The 23,212-nt window shown below is 43.5% G+C and overlaps 1 protein-coding gene across 1 annotated transcript; it reads left to right on the top strand.

The window, feature by feature from the left end:
• Nucleotides 1-11,642: 11,642 nt before the first annotated feature.
• On the top strand, nucleotides 11,643-21,203 carry LOC115832413 (protein FAM240B). The gene is made up of 2 exons (XM_030803331.1): nucleotides 11,643-11,785; nucleotides 21,110-21,203. Exons 1-2 carry the CDS (start codon nucleotides 11,643-11,645, stop codon nucleotides 21,201-21,203), a joined length of 237 nt encoding a protein of 78 aa, XP_030659191.1.
• Nucleotides 21,204-23,212: the final 2,009 nt, after the last annotated feature.

Genomic DNA, 23,212 nt, shown 5'->3' with positions numbered 1-23,212 from the left:
CATCAACATTTAAAAATAAAGAAATTACATGTTTTAAAAATCAGATTTCCAGCTTCTTTTGAAAAACTTGAATATCAGGCAACTCTGGGACCATGCCCCATGGGCAATAGTCGGTTGGAGTTGAGTGGCAGTGTCTCTTTGAAACAAGCCATGCATTCGAGAATTTGCCACAGAGCCTTCTAAACACACCAGGACTCCACAGGCTTCTGAGCTTGTGGCCTCTGACCTATCGGTAATCCACATAAGGATATAAATTAGGCAGTCCAAGATTTTATTAAGCACTTATTGTGTCAGGCAAAACATTTTCCACAGCAGCCTTTTCCACTGAAAACTGGTTAATTGGGAAAGTACATGTTGTTCCATTTTACAGATGATAAAACAGGAACTTAGTTCAAGTAACTTGCCCTATAAAGAGTGTGGGGGGGGGGGTCTCCTAACTCCTAGTCCTGGACACATGACACAGGGCTAAACAGCAGGACGCTGCTCACTCCAGGACGGACTATCGCTTTGTGCATTGAAAATATTCCTCAGGCAAACAATGCTCCTTAATTCCTGTCTGCTGATGGTGTCAGGAAGATGCATGTGCTTTTTACTTTTTATTTCAAAATAATTCTAGATTTAGAGAAAGTTACAAAGATAGTACAGAGTGTTCCCATATACCTGTCACCTAGCTTTCTCTAATATTAACATCTTACATAGCCATGGTACATTTATCAAAACAATAAAATTAGCATTGGTACAGTAAAATTTACTGCAGAACTTATCAGATTCTCTCAGTCTTCCACTACTTATTGTCTGTTTTTCCTGTTCCAGGATTCAATCCAGGATACCACGTTGCATTTATTGGTGTATACATCTATCAATCATATCTCCTTATTCTCCTCCAATCTGTGACCATTTCTCAGTCTTTATCGTTCATGACCTTGACACTTCTAAATGAACAGTGTTCAAGTATTTTGTAAAATATTCCAGAATTTGAGCTAGTCTGCAGTTTTCTCATGAATAGACAGCATTCTGGTGTTAGGAGAAGTGCATCATAGAGTCAGCATGTCACATCATGTCACATCAAGGGACACATGATATCTACAATACTTGTTAGTAGTGCTGAGAGCCTTAACCGCACTTATTTAAGGGGGTATTTGTTTATCCACTGTAAAGTGACTACTTTCCCCTCAGTCACCAAGTCATCCCAGACTGAAGGGGAGGGGGACTTAACTCCACCTTCTAGGGAGAGGGGAGTATCAAACAATTTGTGATCGTATGTTAAAACCACCAATAATTATTAAATTTTTAGAGACATATCTTTGATGTCATGTAAGAATTGTGTTCCTCCTTAAAATGTCATCCACTCATTTTACCACTGAACAATGGATTCTGCCTGCAATAATTATTACTGTGGTATTATTGCTGTGGTGTTCTCATGGTGATTTTCTCTTTTCCTCATTCTTTCTACACTTATTCATTGGAATTCTTATGAAAGTAATAGTTGTTTTTTCTCCTCCATTTGTTTATTTCAATAATTTGTATTAATTTGAATTCATTCTTTGGGTTGTAACTAACATCATGTTGTTTATTTTGTTGTGCATACTGTTCCCTCTTTGGATATTGAGAACTCTCAAGTTAACTAATTCTGCAATGCCCTTCACCTATTTTTTTCAGCCTTTGTTAGCTTGTGACACTACAAAATGTGTTCAGGGTTTATTTACAGAGGTTGGGGCTCTGCATAAGAAGTTGTGAGGGGGAGGGCGATAAATGGAAGAGAAGCAAAGTAAATAGCAATTTTTCTCTTGAAAGGAGATAAAAGTAGTGTTTACTTTTTAACATTCACTTGGCAGTAATTTCAAAATTACAGAAAGAATAATTCAAACAATTCCTCTATAGCATTAGCCAGATGCACCTGTCATCACCATTTACCCTGCTTATCATTTGCCTTGTCAAACTATATCTTTTCTAAATCACTTGAGATAAGTTGACACATCATAATCCTCCCCCTCTAAATTCTTCAGTGGATACTTCCCAAGAGCACAGTCATCTTCTTACATAATTAGAGTACACTCATCAACTTTGGGAACTCTAGAACACTGATGCAATCCTGTAATTGTCCATGTTCCAGTTTTGTCCGTTGATTCAATACTGACCTTTACAGCATTTTGAAATCTAGTTCTTGAACAGATGATGAAATCTAGTTTTTTTTTTTTTTTTTTTTTTTTTTGAGATGGAGTCTCGCTGTGTAGCCCAGGCTGGAGGGCAATGGCGTGATCTCGGCTCACTGCAAGCTCTGCCTCCCAGGTTCACGCCATTCTCCTGCCTCAGCCTCCCGAGTAGCTGGGACTACAGGCGCTCGCCACTATGCCCAGCTAATTTTTTGTATTTTTAGTAGAGACGGAGTTTCACCGTGTTAGCCGGGATGGTCTCGATCTCCTGACCTCGTGATCTGCCTGCCTTAGCCTCCCAAAGTGCTGGGATTACAGGCGTGAGCCACCGCGCCCGGTCGAAATCTAGTTCTTGAACTAGACTGATGTTTATGAGCCTACTCATCCTGATCCCTGGAGAGGTACCTATCACTCCTCTCCTGGGTGAGGTTCCTATTTGATTTAGTCAGCAAGGCTCCCTGAGCCCACCGACAACCTGGCAGGATTGAGCACGCAGAATGGACCTGGATGGATCCGAGCGAGACCCTTGCAGAGCATCTTAGAATAATTATAGTCTATGATGACAGATGCTAACTAGTCCTTATTTTTCTGGGGCACACGAACTTTCCCCTAAATGAAGGAGGGAAGTGGCTCAAACTGTGGGACGTGATGACAGGACTTTTGGCATCAGACATTGTGGGTTCAGAGCCCAGTATCAGCGCTTACTGATTCTGTGACTTAGACAAGAATTTAAACCTTATACCCCTGGCTTCTTGTCTGGTTACAGGGAAAATAATAAGATTTATTTCCCGGAGCTCTTGATATCATTAAGTGAGATAATTTTTAAGATCACATTAGCAATTGCCAAATATGATTCATTGTTCACTGTCACTTCTGTGATGTCAGCACCCAATGAATAGACATTCTGGGTGCTGTGAAATCAGCAGGTCTGGACTCCTGGCTCGCTCCATCATTAGCTCTGGAGCTTGGGGAAAGTCAACCTCTCAGATTCACTTTCTCACTCACAAATACAGGAATAGTAAAATCTAGCACAATATGCTGAGGATTAAATGAGATGGCATTTGGTACTGTCTGCAATGCAGGTTGCTAATAGAAATATAGATAATGATGATGATACATATTTATTATTGAGCAGATACTATGTTAAGTACTTTTCATGCTCCATTGTCTCATTTAATTCCCAGACCAATGCATTTTTCATGTGACAAAAGAAAGCTTCATAAGTGTCATATGGACTAAAAGTCACAGGGACTTCTCTCATAATTTTGTGTCCCTCTTTCATGACTTGGTGTCACCCCAATGAATTCAGGTAAGCTCTGAGGGAATAACAGGGCTGAGTTATTGTGGACACGTCCAGTATAAGCTTTTTTCTCCCATGTAAGTCCTTTTTTAGTTAAAACTCCAAGCTACCCAAGAACTCACTCATATTGCCCAGATGATGTTGTATTTCCCTGAGCCTCCTCCTAAGACTCAAATATACTGCCGGCAAAATCTGAGGTGGCTTTGAAGGATATTAATTATAACGAGATTGTGCAGAGGGACTCAAGACTGAAATTCAAGTAGCCTGACAGAATTTTGGAGGGAAAGTCAAAAAGTAAATGTCTGTAATCCCAGCACTTTGGGAGGCTGAGACAGGCGGATCACGAGATCAGGAGTTCGAGACCAGCCTGACCAACATGCTGAAACCCTATCTCTACTAAAAACAAAAAAAATTAGCCGGATATGATGGCACGTGCCTATAATCCCAACTACTCAGAAGGCTGAGGCAGGAGAATTGCTTGAACCCCGGAGGCGGAGGTTACAGTGAGCAGAGATGGAGCCACTGCACTCCAGCCTGGGCGACAGAGGGAGACCCTGTCTCAAAAAAAAAAAAAGAAAAGAAAAGGAAAAGAAAATGTTTTCTGAAAAGTGCTAAACTAAGACACTAAGGAGCGCACTCCCACATTGCAGTCCAGCTTCCAACTGAGAAGGTGAGAGAGGAACGGGAGGAAGCTCAATCTGCCCTCTGTCCAGTGGGGCCTGAAGGTGCAGTGGGAGGAGAAACCAGTCCAAATGTCTCCGGCCACAGTCGGGTGGAGATATCTTAGCTCCCAGACTGAGAAACTTTGGACCTAAAGATATTTTCACCATGGGTGAAAAAGACCACCTGAGTGGAAATGGAGTGACAGTGAGTCGCCTGCACCTGTGGAAGCAGAATCTCCATGTGAGGGGGCTAAACAAACAAACAAACACGTTTGGTGCTGGTGTCAGAGGGAGTCTAGTTTTTGTTTGTTTGTGTATCCTTACCATGACCCACATGAAACTGGCCACAGTGAGCACTTCGACAGAAAGTGCAGAGAGGAAAAGGGATGTGTGTCTTGATGTGATGCACGGGGAATCATTTTGGGAGAAAGTTAATCTAGTTCTGCTTTGAGAAAGCAGTGATGGCTTGCGCATTGCTCTCAACAGATTCAGCTGGATGCCTGCTTTCTTGGTACCCAGCTGTTGTCATGAGCCGCCATCTCTCTGTCCCGTGGCTGGGTGGTTTGCTGGCGATGACACAGGCTTTGGAGTTGGGTGTGGTTTAAATCCCAGCTCCATCACCATTAACAAGGTGACCTTGGGCAGTGGCTTGCCTCTTTGTACTTCCTCTGTAAAATGACGGTAAGAAGAGAGTTGTTGTGAGAATTGAAGATAAGATGTAGAGCGCTTTGAAGAATAAAAGGTATTCAGTAAGCACTCAATAAAGAGCATAAAAGTAAGCCAGAGACCACAGACCTGCAGCCCACCAGCCAGTAGGCAAAGATATGGTAGGCAGTTTTGTCTGACCACTTGGTGGGGGCAGACCTGCTCCTTTTCTGAACTCACTTCCACGCCCTGTTGTTGCAGGGCTGAGTTTCATTTGCCAAAACCAATGCATTTCCCCCCGCTGTCTATACTTTTAAATGGAGAACTATTGCCCTCTACCCATGAGTTTATAAAACCTGGGGAAACAAAAAGATGACTGTAGTAAACCTGATTTTTAAAGGTGGGAGTCAGAAGCAGATAATATTCCTAAGTGTTTTTTATAAAAATAACCAGAACAACTCAAGTATGTGGCCTTCTGGACACTACAGTTATTTAAATTTCCTGCTCCTGCTTTTTTGAGCCCCTGGGGAATGGAAGACAACACAGTTATCTGGGTTCTAAGAAAAATAAATGATCTTATATTCTGAGAGAACCTCAGGTTTAGAAGGAATTTGAAAGACATCAAGGCCGAGCGCCCTGGCTCACACCTGTAACCCCAACACTTTGGGAGGCCGAGGCAGGCGGATCACGAGGTCAAGAGATTGAGATCATCCTGGTCAACGTGGTGAAACCCTGTCTCTACTAAAAATACAAAAATTACCTGGGCGTGGTGGCGTGCACCTGTAATTCCAGCTACTCAGGAAGCTAAGGCAGGAGAATTGCTTGAACCCGGGAGGCGGAGGTTGCAGTGAGCCGAGATCGAGCCACTGCACTCCAGCCTGGCGACAGAGCAGGACTCCATCTCAACAACAACAAAAAGACATCAAGAGCACATACACACTCCCCTGAGAAGTCTCTTCTCTTCCATCTGCATACACATGGGATGAAAGTAGCAAGTGGAAACTTAGAATGCACGTGAGTGTGCACCTCTGAAATGGAGTTTATAAACAAAAATCAATTGCACAACAATAGAATGGAGACACTGAGTTTGAAAAGTTGCTCATGTAAAAAATAGGAGCTTAATCTTACAAATCTTTAAAAGTGGCTTAGGAGGGTTCAGGTACCTAATGGGTTTATGTGTCTGCACATTGCCTAGTATTTCTTATTTCTGTGACAACAAAACCCTACCAATCCATCCCCCAGGAGATCACAGCGGCTTTCCCTTCTTCCCAACCACACAGAGAGAACAACTTGAAAAACTAGCGCCTTTCCACTCTCATTTGAGCCCCGACAGGGGCAGTACCATATGCATATGGCATAGAGCTAATGATTGTCTCTGCCTGGGCCAGGTGCAGAGGCAGAGAGAACCACTGTCAGTGCCTAGGTTTTCCATCAATACCGCCAGGGAAATGTAGACATCTTTTATTTCCTGTTTCCTGCCTTATTTTGATGTTTTCCTAGAAATGCTTTTCTAAAATTGCTATCAATTCTGTTCAAAGAGGGCAACACCAGCTACAGTGAGCCGAGTAAATGGGAGCAATAAATATAAAACAAGTTTTTTAAAACTGGAAGGAAGAAGATGTCACAGCTCATCTCAAACAAAATGCACTTTCTTTTACAGAAGTTCTTGCACGTTGTCGTAATTCTAACTGCTGAAGTTCAGGTTCACCAGCAGTTTTCAGCAAAACAAGCAGTGATGCTGTGAAATAACATTGGAGGGGTTGAGCCCAAGAATCAGCACAGTGGCAACTGCCAATTTTAGTAAGACAGTCACTCCTTAAACATGTTCAGCATCACTCAGTAAATGTTATTATAGGGCCTGACCACAGAGAGCCCACAAATATAACATCCTAAGTGATGTAAGGGTGAAACTCATCACCAAGAGCTTTGCTAAAGGCTTCTCTGGATGCGGTCCGGCACTGGGTCTGGGACAAGATGGGAAGCCTCTTATCCCCATGATCTAAGTCTTTCTAATTCTTACAGCCCAGCAACAGAGATAAATAAGGCTTCAATATGAGCTGAGTCAATAAGAAGCAAAGCATTTGATATCATGTATAAAGACAAGCAGACTGTATTTAGGTGGTGGTTCAAATTCAGTTAACACTTTTGATGCTTGCCAGGGATCAGGAGATGCATTGTGAGTTCCCTGAACAAGCATGTGGCATGCAGGGAGGGGCATTTGGGGACTGAATGGTGGGCTGTGTTGAGGGCACTTTCCTGTATGTTACCACACTTCATCTCCACTTCGTGGCTAAGGAAAGGGGCTCCGAGCAAGTGAACGGCTTTCTTGCTCAAAGTCACAACAGTGCAAGTCCTCCACTGAGCTTTCTCTCCATTCTGGTTGTCAGGATGCAGCCTCCTGGCCTGACAAGGGAGGTAGGGATGCAGGTGTTTCGCAGGCAGGACAGCTGTGTCTACTTGACCCCTAGTGGGTGGGCTGTGGCTTGGTGAAGAACTCCAATCCCAGTTCCTGCTGGAATGACAGCAATAGCAAGTCTGACCAGCCAGAGTGGTATCTGCATGCTTGGGTGCAGAAGCAGGATAGAGGGCTGCCTCGTGAGACAGCATAGGAAGGAGGAAGGCATAGAGAAAGCAAAATAGTTCAGGGTGCCCTGCAGGGAGAGCACAGGGAGGAGGTTTCGAGAAAAGCTAAGGAAGAAAGACATAGGCTCTATCTGCAGATAGAGAATGCACCCACTAGGAGGGGCAGGTAGGTAGCCCTCTGACTGCATCCAGCCAAACGCCGTGTTTTCTTCAGCCAGTGTGGTGTTGGACCCTTTTGGAATGCATGTCTTGAAGCAGAGCACGTGCCCTTCAAGACCTGGTGCCACTGCTCCCAGTGGCTTCACTCCTTTGGGATGCTTACGGATCCCTGAAGACGTCTGAGTTCATGTCCCCTCCTAAGTCCCTCCAAAGCTCATGCCCACTACTCTCAAGCTACTCTATGAAAACAGAGACCCTATAAGTGTTTTTCGATCAAAAGGGAATGAGAAGCAGAGCTGGCATGCATCAGATTCTTCACAGCCTGATTTCCTTTGGGTTCACCCTAATTTTTTTTTTTTTGAGACCGAGTCTTGCTCTGTTGCCCAGACTGGAGTGCAGTGGCACTGTCTCAGCTCACTGCAATCTCCACCTCCCAGGTTCAAGCAATTCTCCTGCCTCAGCCTCCTGAGCAGCTGGGATTACAGGCATGTGCCACCACGCCCAGCTAATTTTTTGTATTTTTTTCTTTTTTTTTTTTTTTTTTAGTAGAGACGGGGTTTCATCATGTTAGCCAGGATGGTCACCATCTCCTGACCTCGTGATCCGCCTGCCTTGGCCTCTCAAAGTGCTGGGATTACAGGTGTGAGCCACCACGTCTGGCCCAGGTTCACCTTGATTTAATTTACTCCTTGGGTGTGTAGACACCACCCTGCTTTCAGCTATTTTCTGTAACCCAGTCCATGACTGTGCAACTACAGTGTCTGCTAGAGTAAATCCTCCTTCCATATCCAAACCACACCTTCCTCCCAAACAGAGAGGATGCAAAATGCCATGCGGATGTGAGCAGGTTGTGTTCCTGCACGGGCCTCTCTTGTTTTCATAATGAAGTTCTTTAGAATAAAATGTTCATTATCAATTTTGAGAAAAGAGGAACATTTCAATGAGTACCTGTTTGACCAAGCTATCCTTTTTCTAAATACCAGGTACCTAATATGAACTTGTAATCTTTAGGGGTATTTTGTAATTTAAAAAAATCTGTGAAAATATTATGCACATAAAAGGCATTACCTTTTGCATACTTACATTGCAAATTCTGCATTTAACACCTTCCTCACAGTTAAAAGCCAGCACTGTCTTCTTATCTTGAACTTGTACATCAGGAAAATGAGATGCCTTAGATATTCCTGGAGCCTGAACAAAACCCACAGGAAACCTAATTGCTAGAGGAGGGCATGCATTCCACAGCCTAGTTCTATGAATGAAAATGTAAAATCAGATGTATTTTGTTAGTGGCTTCTCTTTCAGTGTCCAGTGGCTAGAAATTTATTAGAATTCTGTGCACTGAATGATTAGCCTGGGAAAGAAAATAAGTGAGAAATATGCCTTTGAAAGACAGGAGCGGGTCAGGCTGGAGGACAGTCCCAGGGTTGAGAGAGAAATTCCAGAGGCTCCACGGCGCAGCCCCAGCCTGGCAGACTGCAGAAGGTGACTGGATGTGAGCGTTTCCCTTACCCAGAAAGTAGAAAAGCAATCCATGCTCAGACCCTCAATGTCTGAGATACTCCAAAGGGGCCGGATCTTCATATGAAAAAGATAATTTGGAAGGGGGTCATTTAACTTGAGTAACTGAACACCCATTAAATGCTTCAATGTATTAAAAACAAAATACGACTGAGCTTCTGTTCAAGAAGCTCCACCTCTCTAAGTCACAAACACCCCAGCGTCCATCAGTCACAGGAAGGGGTAAGGTCACTGAGCGCCTGAAGTGGGAGAGGGCACCTAAGTCAAACTTCCTCTTTCCAGGGAGTGTCCAGGAGCGGTAGGAAGAGTGCAGGCTCCAGGTCCTGACAGCCACACTGCTCTCAAGCTATGGAACCCCAACACCATCTATCAATGCCTCTGAAAATCAGCTCCTTTATGTGCAAAATGAGATGTGAATTAGCTCGATTTAGCTATTCCACAATGTGTACACATTTCAAAACGTCATCTTGTACACAATTATATACAGCTTTTGTCAATTTAAAAATATATTTAAAAAGTATTTTTAAATGTTTAATAAAAAATAAAATGTTTTAAATAAGAAAACAATGGCCCTCACGTAGCTGTGTGTGACCAGTGAGAACCACTCGCAGAGCAGCTGGCACTGAGGAAAATGTTCTCTCCCTCTTATCTCCCCGCATCTCCTTCAGTCGTCTCTACCCTGACCTGCCTCGCTGCCACCACCCACCCGCATGCTCAGCAGTTTTTTCTAGGGCAGCTCTGACTACAGAAATAAGCAGGTGATTGGAAGATGGGTCCAGGAAGAACACTGGAAGCGGATTCTTAAAATCTTTATCGAATACCCAAAGCTGTTTTCAGTTGCAAGCTTCTTCTTATCTCAGTACACTTACACGTGCTGTTCCCTTCAAGTGGGAAGCTCTTGCTGCCCCTCTGATGAGAGCATCATATTCTACTATTATACATATAAGTGTAATATAGATAAAATACAAATTATTCTGTATCATAAATATAAAATAATAAATGTTATTTCTTCCCTGAAGCTTTTTTTTTTTTTTTTTTGAGATGGAGTCTCACTCTGTCGCCCAGGCTGGAGTGCAGTGGTGCGATCTCGGCTCACTGCAAGCTCCGCCTCCCGGGTTCACACCATTCTCTTGCCTCAGCCTCCCGAGTAGCTGGGACTACAGGCGCCCGCCACCACGCCCGGCTAATTTTTTTGTATTTTTGTAGAGACGGGGTTTCACTGTGTTAGGCAGGATGGTCTCCATCTCCTGACCTTGTGATCCACCAGCCTTGGCCTCCCAAAGTGCTAGGATTACAGACGTAAGCCACCGCGGCCAGCGTTTTCTCTGAAGCCTTTTCTAAACTCCTCTCTCGCCCCTAATCCTTTGGGTACCCCAGGAAAACCCAGCTTGCACGGGGTCATAGGGACTTTGTAGCTGTGGAGTAAGGGACCAGGTCTCTTTCCAGTCTCCAGCCAGGGCTGAAGCACTTCTCTGAGCAGGAGCTGCCAGCAGGCAGGGAGGGATCTGTTGTGCAGGCATTTGTGTCCGCCTGCCTGATGGCGCTACTGAGATCTGGAAAGTGGGCCACGTTAAGGTAAAATGCAAACATTTTTGGGTTACATATGTGTCCCTTCATAGGATGTGTATACATATGCTGAACGAGCTTGCTCCGGACATACCCATTTCCAAATGCAGTGGGCACTTCGTGTGAGCAAAGAGGATCTGCAGAGCAAAAAGCACTGGCTCTGAAGACGGACAGACCTAGGTTCAAATGCCAGCTCTTCCATTTTCAGTGATGGCCACAAGCAGATTCTCTCTCTAGTTTCCTCATCTGAACAGTGAGTGGAGACAGAGCTGTAGTGAGCATCAGATGGGACAGTGTAAAGCGTGCCCGGCCCACACTGGGTCCTTGATAGACAGCAGAGGCTCTTGCTATTCTGTGAGGAAGGATGGAAAGAGCACACTGTTTACTGGGTGTTGGCCATTTGTCATGCATGAGGCTTAGCACTTTTGTTGACGATGCGCATCTTACACATGCACACACACACAACTGAAGTAACTGTTAAAGGACAGTTTTTTAAGAAAGCTAAAATAATGAATCATATTCAAATATAAAATGAAGAAGTATCAAATATTTTATTTTACTTATAAATAAGGAAAAAACTAGTAAGATATTACAACTGAGTCAAAAGAAAATTTTAAAAACATATCAATGAAAAAATTGATATTCATAGGTATAGCAATTGCATTCCACTGCACGGAATTTATTTGGATTTCTCTGTTCATGAACCATTTTCATTACTATAATTTTTCTATAATTTACAAAATTGTCAAATAGCTCAAAGACAGTGAAAACGGCAAGCCTTAAAATCAGATAATTTGGAAGAGTTACCAGATACCCTTTTTGGTTTTGTCTAATTCAAAATTTTTCATGATGTTTTCTGGCATAGCTATTATTATTCCCATTTGCAGTTGAGGAAACAGACTCAGAATACAAGTGTGTGATGTGTCTACAGTCACCAAAAAAATAAAAGCGTAAATGGCAGTGTCTACATGCAAGCTCATCTTTCTATCACTCCAAACGTAGAGTGGCTTTGTTTAAAGAACTGGGATTTGCTTTACTTGTATATTTCAGGGGATGAACAATCAATACATCCGTCGAGAAGTCTTCTGCTGTGAAACTTGTCATGAGCTCAAAAGCTTCTGGGAAAAAGAAATTAGCAAACAGACTTTTTACCGAGAACTGGAGGAAGATCGTCAGGAAAGAAGCGCCCTGAAAAAGTATGTGAATCATTTCTCTATTATTACTTTTAAAGTGGATTTCCCAGAGATATGCCAGATATGAAGACGGAGGTAGGGGATTCTCTTTGGTACCCACTGCTGTAGGAATGGACATATGCTGGACATGAAAGCATAAACTCTGTGCAGCGACAGGAAGAAATGCAAGTTCTCATGAGGAAATGGGAGCAAGGCTTGGAAGGAAGAAGTTCACTGTGCTCACAGGTCCCAGAGGAGGGGATCACACATGCATGTCCCACAGGGCCAGAGGGGAAGCTCCTGGTTTTGGTCAGGTGGGAGAAGAGCTAGCGGGAACCTCTCAGCCACAGTCTTTATTGGGGTTTCTACGAAAAAGGCAAGGCGGTGCAGAGTGTGTAATTCAGGATTAGTTAGTTTGAGTCATTCTGGCAGGATTTGGGCTATAGGAGTGGTTTCCAGTTGCCTGGTACCTGGCCCCAGGATAATCAAGGGCAGGGAAAATAGTGGCTCAGGGTATGAGAGTTAGACAAGGAGGTGGCTAAGGCTACAGACTTGAGATTGGTTGGTCTGGAGATTGGCCAAGCCTTTTGCTATCACTAAAATAGGGCTAGTCCTAGCAGGGGCAGTCTCTCCCTAGCCAGCGAACTTTGTAAGATGTCAAAACATCATAAAACACAGAAAATAGAAAACATCACCAATGCATCCACTCATTCAGTCTTGCAAGTATACCAGGGTTTTTCCACCTCAGCACTATTGACATTCAGGGCCAAATAATTCTTTGTTGTGGAGGGTTGTTCTGTGCTAAGATGTTTATCAGCATCCTTGGGCTCAAAACATTAGCCATCTGTAAGATCTCCACACGCATTGTGAGAAGCAAGGCCACCTGGAGGGCAAAGTTGTCCCTGATTGAGAACCAATGACTTACAGATACAATGACTTACAAGACTTTTTTTAATATAAAAATGAAGTTATGTTATTTATATCTTGATAAACTAAAACAATCTGTTCGCTACCCTTTCTCTGTTACAATCTTTAGCACATGTGGTTACACTACATTTCAGGGTTAGGTTGACAGATATGTATATGTGTGAAAAACTAGTGTAATAAAAAGATCCCTCATCTGGGATAATATGTGTCAAAATTCTTGGGAGAAGGGTAATGTGGTCTTTCCCTCACTGGCAAGTGAACTTGTTGTTCTATTCCAAGGAGTCTGCTGAGAGATGAAGGTTTGCTTATGTGGGAAGATGTGTCATGTGTGTCAACCTCAATCTGGATGCCAGGGCCAGCACCTACCCTCACACGTCAAATGCCTTGGAGCAGAAGGATCAGCTCAATTCTTTTGGGCCTGTCCAGGTTCTCTGTCCCTAAAATGGGAGAGGCTAGCCAGGCTGTCTGTCTGCTAGGATGTCCACTTGCAGATGGAATGGTAGTCATGTGTTCCCCACAGCAGAGCACTGTGATTCCATGTTTCTGTGTCTGCCTAGTGCATGCCGAACTGAAAACATGAGTAATTCACATGTGTAAAACTCAAAGTGAATTTCTAAAACAAAATCCTTTCTTAAGCCCAAGAGGACCCTCTTTCCATACCCAGATAAGAGCTCTGCCAACATTCCAGCCACACTCCTGGTGGCCTAATGGGCAAAACTAGGCCTTCCTACATGCTAGAAGAGTCTCCTGTTAGAGCATCCAATCCTTTAGATTCTCAGGGAAGTGAACAGAGTCCGTCGTGTGGTCCCCACCATCTTCCGTCCTCCAGTCCTGGCCCACGAGCCCACTGGAAGCCAGATCCCATCTTGAGCCCTGTGCTGTATCTTCCCTTCCAGAAAGCAAAACTTGCAATATGATCTTATTTTTGTCAAGATAGTAAAACTTTTAAATATATAGTATGTAAAGGAAAAAGATTAGAAGAAAATACACTAAGATACTGAAAGTGGTTATTTTTGACTAATAGGATGACAGATTGTGTGTGTGTGTGTGTGTGTTCTTCTATTTTTTCCAAAGTCTCTGTAATGATCCTGTGCCATTTTTAAGTAAAAAATAAGTTATAAAAATGGCAACCAATTGGAAATTGTCCATAGAACAAAATGCATTAATTTTCCAGGCTCCCATGTTCCCTAGAAATGACCCCCTCTTCTAAAGTTTGAAGCAGTTTTCTCTACCTTCTATGACTGAAAGAATAAATCTTTGTGCTCATCATGAAACATTTCATCAGTCTCCCCCAACTAAGTGTTTAAAGACAAGATTGCAGCGGCCGCAGGACTCAGATCCAGGATACCACCAGGAGCTGGGGAAGCGAGGCCACTCCCTGGGTCTCTCCTTCAGCCTTGAGGCCGCCCACCAGAGCCATCACGCTTATCAATTGTGAATTAAAATTCTCAAAAGCCTTTTTAATTGGTTAAACAATGAATTAAAACCTTGTGGTTTTACTGTTATTTTTGCTGATAAAAAAAGCAAAGCAAACACATACACATCCCACATGAACCAGGTTTCACAAAAAATCTAGAATTTTTAAATTAGAACCAAAATGTCAGAACATTTGTTTAAATCCCTGCTGATCTGAGCAAATAGTTTGAAACACTGTCCTAACAAAGTAATAATCTCCCAACATATACTTGCAGACCAATAAATATCATAGACTCCTGAGTCCCTATTCCACCCCTGTGGGCTCTGCCTCCCCCAACTCCACTATATGCGAATGCCCACCCTCCAATGTACACATACACACACACACACACACACACGTAACACACAGGCCTTTTTAAATTCTACCCTCAATTTATAAAAGGCAAATCCAATCCACCGTGCAATCAAGAAATGTTCTAAATGTCTGAGTGAGCAGTAGAGACAAAAAACCTCCACATTTTCCACCAAACCCCTTTGTTGACAGGAGAACAAATCCAATAATGTCTTGTGTTCCTCTCCCTCTGCTGGGCTAACCTGGCAAGATGTTGTTCCAGAGCTGGGTGAAGTGTGTTAAGCACACACCTGTGGGTTCAGTGACTCAGAGAAGGAAGCTGGGGATGGAGAGAATCCATTTTTCCTAGGAACTGATGTGCTATATCTGGCAGAGGTCCTGGGGTGAGATCACAAGACAAAGTGGGTGGCCCCAGAACTGGGAACTTCTTTAATTTCTCTGAGTCTGGAATAGAGAAAAGCAACAGAACACGGATGGGTTAGTCCCCCAAAGAAGTTGGAAAGTGTTTGCAAACAACTGATCAAGGCAATTCGAGAAGAGTTGAGTGTCGTATCGGCATGATGTGTGACCATACCTCCTGGTTTGCCTGGGGCAGTTTGGATGGACACCTACCAGTTCGGTATAATCATTGACTGCAGTCTCTTTTATTTTCAAAAGTATCTCAGTTTAGATAATAAGTCTTATGGACACCTAAGTGCCCAGCCAGTAGCTATAACTAAGAAACTGGACAGTGCTTATATGAACTACTAATGTTTTCAGGCAAGAAGTGTGGTCTTCAAAATACCACTTCATAATTTAGCAGATCTCAACAGTGCCGGGTAGACATTAAATCTGGGGGTGCATCAAGCCTCACCCCAAGACCACTCACCTCTCTCTTGCTCTGAAGCTTGCTTATCGATTGTATCAATTAGGATGTTTTCAGCTTCAGGCAATAAGATAATTGGACTCAGAATCTACTAGCCAGATGAAATCTCTATTTCAAACTTTTTATAAGACAAGAGTTAGTCTACAAAGAATAAGCAGGGAGAAAATTTTTCGTCAGATTTTTCATTCAAACTGAAAGGATAGGAAATGCAGCTGGTAAATTGAGTTGGTCAAATGAGTATGCCAAAGCTTGTCAGCCTGTGTGAACGGACTGAGCTCTGCCCCTTGACCAGAGATGTAGCCAGTGAGCTGCAGGCCACAAGGAAACCAGACTCAGGCCCGTCTCTCCCCACTATAAAAAAACAATTGTCAAGGCATGCTTCCTGCCTACGAGAATGGAGTAGGTGTAGCAAAATCATCATCTGACTTTTCATACTAAAGTAAAAGCATAGAGATCAAGATTGGAGTACTGAGATCTGAAATGGGAGATCAAGAATTCAGTCAACTCTAAATTCCTTGAGGACACGGAGTACTCAATTGCTCTTCTTTACATAGCATGGTAGCCACAGAAGTGCCCCACTCAGATGACCTTCAGGATCATTTGCTTTGGGAGCATAGATGACTGATAGTGCTGGCTGCTCCCTTTCTGGATCCACCATCGTGTATGAGCCAAAGCCATACTTCTCCCAGGCTGCTCCCGGCCAATTACTGAGGGTGGCAGAGGTGCTAGTTCCAGGCAATTCCTGCATGACATGGCTCCCCTGGGGGCAGCATTTGCTCAGGGACTTCCCACCAGCCCAGCCCAAGCTTCCTCAGAACAGTGCTGTGGGGTGGTTTCTTCCTACTCAATCGTTATTTCCCCCCTCTCTTTTCACAGATGTCAGACCAGCGCTGAAGTCTAAAGGCTCTTCCTGACTGCTTCAGCTTCCTCCCTTCTTTATTTTTCGCAGATGTTTCCCACAAATCTGCTTCTTGGAGGACCCAAACTGACACATATGTTTAGTGCCTAGCATAAGATGGAAAAATACAATTATAGATCCAGTTCTCCTCACCCATTCCAGGAATAACATCATGATTATGGCTTAAGAGTCTCACAAATATCATCCTGCTTTCTAGGTAAGCCCCAGACTTATCAAGGAAAATCTGTGCTCCTAGGAATTAACATATCCTCCACAAATCAGAAGAATCTAGAACAAGAAATAGTAAACATTACTTGGTCTCCATTTGAAAAGTGAGGCCAGTATTTCTAGGCTGAAGGTAAAAATGTTCTCTGAGCTTTAGTGCCAGTCTTATGGCTCTTCTGATGTATCTGAATTTGTAAGCCAAGTTTTAAGCATTATCTTCCTCCTATGGACCTTCCCTACTTCAAAAGGAAAGCCCCACATATAAATTTGTATTCACCGGTTTATTGAGAACCCCCAAATAAACAGAAGCAACACAGTAATGAAAGATACCAACAAAAAAGGAGCAGCAAACTGTCTCAATATTCATAAAACAAGATTTAAAAGACATTTGGGTAGATGGACACCTGAATTCCTTACCATTTAGCAATAGTGTATAACTGCTATAAAAAGTGAATAAATATATTATGAACCCCAGATTCCAATTTATTTTTCCTAGAATGAATGCATCATACCAAATGTGTTAATTCAGGTCCTCTAAGAAGCAGAGGGCAAGAGGAGATTAGATGTGTATGAGTTTTATTGGAGGAAGCACCTGTGAATGAAAAATTGGAAGGAAACTGTGGTGTGCTGATGAATGTTTACCTGGCTCTCTGGAGGAAAAATGTATGTGTGTATATACATACATATGTTTACAAGTCTGACTGATATGAAAGCTGTGTAGCACACAATTTATAAACAATAAGAAAATGCACAATGCCCATTATAAATCCCATATAGTCACCTGATTCTCACAGAGAATAATAATGAAATGTGATTTTATTCATTTTTGCCAACCTCTTGTATCTGGGCCAACTGATGGTTGCAATTCAACCATAATTTGGAAAAAATCATACAACAAGTAAACATTTGATTACTATCCAATTCAGAAAAGAAGTCATGTTATTGAAGATAATAGTTTTCTAGTACTGAAAGAATATTTCCTCAAATTTTTTTGCTATTTATAATGTATTAGCTATAGACATGACACACTTCTAAATTTAATCCATGTTAACATTTTGTCCATCGTTTAAGTTGAGACCAAGGGTCAGCAAACATTTTCTTTTTTTTTTTTTTTTTTTGAGACGGAGTCTCGCTCTGTCGCCCAGGCTGGAGTGCAGTGGCGCAATCTCGGCTCACTGCAAGCTCCGCCTCCCGGGGTTCACGCCATTCTCCTGCCTCAGCCTCTCCGAGTAGCTGGGACTACAGGCGCCGGCCACCACGCCCGGCTAATTTTTTTTGTATTTTTAGTAGAGATGGGGTTTCACTGTGGTCTCGATCTCCTGACCTCATGATCCGCCCGCCTTGGCCTCCCAAAGTGCTGGGATTACAAGCGTGAGCCACCGCGCCCGGCCTCAGCAAACGTTTTCTAAAAGGAACCAGTCAGTAAATATTTTTGGCTTTTTAGGTCATATGACTGCATTGCAGCTCTTTAGCTGTGCCATAGTAGTGTGAAAGCAGCCATAGCCATATGTAAATAAAATATGTAAACAAGTGGGCAGGGCTATGTTTCAATAAAACCTTATGTACAAAATGGGTAGCTGGCCAGATTTGGCCTTAGGGCCAAACCTTAGTTCAGACAATGAACAAAAGAATACATCAAGTCATGTATGATTTATAGTGTTTGCCAGCTTCCATGGTGTAAATATTCCCACCACAGTCTATTTCAAGCTACCAGTGAGATGTCAATGAAGACAAGTTCAGAAGAGGTGTTTGGTAGTAACACCTCATCATGTAGTACTTTCACCATAACAGGTGAAATAGACCTAAGTAATCTGAAGAGCATAGATTGTAAAATGCAGCGAAATAATTAGGAAGTAATGAATTTTGCATAGTCAGTGTCCTTGTTTTAAAATAATTATAAGTTTATATAATTTACTTTTAATAATGTCTATATTTAAAAATTAGCTTATAAAATTCCTGAAAAGTTAATAATTGGTTTTCATGAACTGTTATGAGCCAGCATCACCACACCACGAAGCCAGAGAAATGAAGGAAAGTCATCAGACTGTGATGCGGGTCTGACCTCCACGAAGGAGAAAAAGAAGGAGTTAGAATTGGGAAGACAGCAGGGCAGCCCTGATAAGTTTTGGTCAGAGTAATGGGGAGTCAGTGAGCCAAAGCCACCTGTTAAAGAAGTTCTGCAGTTTGCTGGGATGGGCCTGCATTAATACCACGGCCATGCCCAGTCACTGTCTTAGAGCAGCCTGCAAGAAGTTTGGCCTTGGCATTGATCTGAGGCAAATACAAAACGAAAGAAGCTGCAGCCACCAGTCAACTTTGCTCCTTATATCTGAGTGGCACATTTTCATGGCCACCACACTCAGTAAAAGTTACAGTCCCTTTTTTAATGAATGAATCCACATTAGATTAAGAAGTGCATCAAGTTCAATGAAACACCCAGGCAGCTGCCCTTATTAGTGAGCTTTAAAAGATCCTAGGTGACAAAAGTCATGTATTTGAAGGCAGATTTAGTTACAGAGGCTTTCAGAGATGTGTAACAAAAAAAACTTGTGAACCTGGGTATTCTCCAGGTTGGAGAGGTGGATTACAAATTAAAATATAGGATAAATACTTAATAACCATGATTTAGAAATATAATTATGAAAATTACTAATCTGTAGATATCAAAGTAGAAGGTCATATAAGCTCAGTAAATCATCCCTTTTTTTTATTTTTGAGATGGAGTCTCTGTCTGTCGCCCAAGCTGGAGTGCAGTGGCGCAATCTTGGCTCACTGCAACCTCTGCCTCCCGAGTTCAAGTGATTCTCCTGCCTCAGCCTCCCGGGTAGCTGAGATTACAGGCGCCCACCACCATCCCAGCCAATTTTTTTTTGTTTGTTTTTAGTAGAGGTGGGGTTTCACCATGTTAGCCAGGATGGTCTCGATCTTCTGTCCTCGTGATCTGCCTGCCTCGGCCTCCCAGAGTGAATGTCTTGATGGTACTGCCCCATGTGCCTCATTCTCTGACAATATTTCAACTTTCAGGCCCTGCTTGCTCATGTGTTTATGCAACAGGCACTACCCAGCAACAGGCCCGTGAGCCAGATTCTTTCCATTATTTCCTGGGCCCATAATTAAGCAGAGTTGTAAGTAAGCAGTTTTCCTGAAGCCAGTCTGGTAATAGGTGCCTAGAGCCTTCAAAATATTTATATCTTCTAAGTGGTAATATTTCACCTCTGGGAGCCACTCCGAGGAAAATAGACTGGGATGTGGAAAGAGTATTATTATACTCCTTGTAGTGTTATTTATAAGAATGAAAGATAAAAGTGAATTCAATTTTTAAAGTTCTTTTCTGTTTATTCTGATTTTCCTGTAGTAAGCGCATATTATCTAACCCCAGGACCTCAGAGCATGACTCCAGAATCTTCCCATTCTTTGCCGGGCCCATAATCGAGCAGAGTTTAATATCATCCCCTTGGAAGTTAGGAATTAGATATATGAATCTGAGGGGAAACACACACGTTCAGACTGTAGCAGATTCCAAGCCCATTGTTTGAATATAGATACATAATGTTCCGGCACCATTTGTTAAAAAGCCTATCCATCGTCCACTGAGTAGCCTTAACCCCTTGTGAAAAATCAACTGGCCATATTACTGTGTATTTATTTCTGGACTTTCTGTTCTATTCTGTGCTAATAATCTATTTGTTTGTTCATTGCCTTGATGATGGTAACTTTACGTTAAGCTTCAAATCAGGTAGTGTGAGTCCTTCAACCGTGTTCTTCAAACTTCTTAAGGCTAATCTACTTTTGCCTTTCCATATAGAAGTTGGAATCATCTTGTTGATAGCTACAGAAAATTCTTGCTGGGATTTTGATTGGCATTACATGGAATCCACCTATCAATTTGGGAAGGATTACATTTGGGATAAAGCCATCTATCCATAGACTATGCCCTTGTGACTATTCATTTTTTTCTTTATTCATTTGTAAAAAGCATTGGTTTGTTGTTGTCGTTGTTGTTGTTGTTGTTTTGAGACGGAGTGTTGCTCTGTCGCCCAGGCTGGAGTGCAGTGGCACGATCTCAACTCACTGCAAGCTCCACCTCCCAGGTTCACGCCATTCTCCCACCTCAGCCTCCCCAGTAGCTGGAACTACAGGCACCCGCCACCACGCCCAGCTAATTTTGTTTTTGTATTTTTAGTAGAGACGGAGTTTCGCTGTGTTAGCCGGGATGGTCTCGATCTCCTGACCTTGTGCGTGATCCGCCCGCCTCGGCCTCCCAAAGTGCTGGGATTACATGCATGAGCCGCCGCGCCCAGCAGCATTGGGTTTTTTAAATTATTACTTTAAGTTCCAGGATACATGTGCAGAATGTATAGGTATACATGTGTCATGGTGGTTTGCTGCACCTATCAACCCGTCATCTAGGTTTTAAGCCCTGCATGCATTAGGTATTTGTCCTAATGCTCTCCCTCCCCTTAACACAGGAACAGAGAACCAAACACCGTATGTTCTCACTCATAAGTGGGAGTTGAACAATGAGAACACATGGACACAGGGAGGGGAACACACAATGGGTTTCTTTTAAAAGTATCTTTGAGAAGAAAAACAAAGCCACGGTTCAGTCGACCAGCATAGCTGGAGACAAATGCACTGAGCATGTGCACGGTTTCCCCTCCGCAGACTCAGAGAAGAATGGAGGCAGAGGCTGGAGAGGAGGCTGAGGATGCTGGACAACCCTGATGAGAAGGAAAAGCCGGCACACACCGCAGACTGAGCGCTGCCTGCCTCACCAACTTCAAAGTTAGCAAGCGACCACTTTTCTAGGGGAAAAAAAACTAACACCCAAGTTATGCTTATTTACTAAACAGGACGCTATTTGTGCTTCCATTTGCTAGGGGATTTACATGTGAAACCTCCCCCAGTGCTAATGGGAGTTATTATCCTGCTCAATCCCCTCTGCACAGAGGACAGGATGACCGCAAGTGGGATAGGACGCTTGGGCTATTTAATAAGAAAGCTCTTGGAATTAGCACTCTCCAGGTCTCACAGACCCATGTAGCCTAGTATACTTCCACATTTCCTTCTGATTTTCAAATGTTTCAAGTCTTGAGACATTTGAAGTGTTTTCTCTAAGCTTACTGAGGGCAATGACCTTGATGAAAATTTGGCTTCGCCAGGTATCCTGGAAAAAGAGTCATAAAATCTTGTCCTTCTTTCCCTGCTTTTTGCGAACACGGAAATGTAACTGCTTGCAGAAATAAAGCTATTATTATAGAAAGAATTTAACAATATGGCTTGAAAAGGAACTCAATTAATTTATTTCTTCCTGTAAATGTGTTGTTTTTTCTTCATGAACGGGTTTATTCAGGAACCTGCAATGAGAGCATGCAGATAAACTTGGTTGCCGCGCCCTCAAGGTCAAGTCCCCCATGTGAACTCCCTTCACACTTGTTGAGTTAGTTCTCTGGTGGCACAGCAGGTGTCCAGACACATCCTGGAATTTAAAGTCACCCTCACGTTAGCCTCCTCTCAGGCCCCAAACACGAGCACAGAGCAGGTGGCCTTCTATGGGGGCAGTAACGATGGGGCTTCCACTGGCCGGATTCCTCCCTGCAAGTCTGCAGCAGAGGGATGTAAACCGTGAGCTCTGGGGGACCAAGAAGCACAGACGGCCAGAGAGACACAGAGGGTGCAGTGGGGGCATAGTTTGAGGCGGTGCTGGACAGGATCCCAGCCCTCGCAGGTGAGATGCACTGGCATAACTGCTTCCTTCTGCTTCCACAGGAAACTAAACGACCTCATTTCAGCTGACAGAGCCACGGGTGGCAAGAAGGGTTGAAGAAGTGTTCTACCCTGCCCACGGTGATGAGATCCAGGGTGCCGTACTGGCCCCTGCCATGGGCTCTTACTCAATTCAGATGCAACAAATTAGCCGTTACCGACAGCTGGGAAAATCTGCACAAAGTTCAGAAACGGAGGAGGCTAATAAAGAAATAGACCTGGCAGGGAGCGGTGGCTCATGTCTGTAATCCCAGCATTTTGGGAGGCCGAGGCTGGCAGATCACGAGGTCAGGAGATCCAGACCATTCTGGCTAACACGGTGAAACTCTGTCTCTACTAAAAATACAAAAAATTAGCCAGGCGTGGTCGTGGGCGCCTGTAGTCCCAGCTACTTGGGAGGCTGAGGCAGGAGAATAGCGTGAACCCGGGAGGCGGAGCTTGCAGTGAGCCGAGATCACGCCACTGCACTCCAGCCTGGGCGACAGAGCGGGACTCCATCTGAAAAAAAAAAAAAGAAAGAAAAAGAAAAATAACTTTGGCAAGGGCAGAGGGCCATGGGAATGAACATCAGGAAGGCTAACCACATCTGGGGGTCAAGGAAAAGGGAAAGCTCCCTGAGAAATGGATGCTTAAGCTGAGGTCTAGATGGTATTAATCATTTCATTATGCATGTGTACATCTGAACATCATGGTGTACACCCTACATATATAGAATAAATACAGAAATACAGGCCGGGCGCGGTGGCTCACGCCTGTAATCCCAGCACTTTGGGAAGCTGAGGCGGGCGGATTATGAGGTCAGGAGATCGAGACCATGGTGAAACCCCGTCTCTACTAAAAAATACAAAAAATTAGCCGGGCGTGGTGGCGGGCGCCTGTGGTCCCAGCTACTCGGAGAGGCTGAGGCAGGAGAATGGCGTGAACCCGGGAGGCGGAGCTTGCAGTGAGCCGAGATCGCCCCACTGCACTCCAGCCTGGGTGACAGAGCGAGACTCCGTCTCA

Source organism: Nomascus leucogenys, chromosome 22a, assembly GCF_006542625.1.
Source record: "Nomascus leucogenys isolate Asia chromosome 22a, Asia_NLE_v1, whole genome shotgun sequence".
In the NCBI taxonomy this organism is placed as follows: domain Eukaryota; kingdom Metazoa; phylum Chordata; class Mammalia; order Primates; family Hylobatidae; genus Nomascus; species Nomascus leucogenys.
This window is presented reverse-complemented; position numbering and strand designations above follow the sequence as displayed.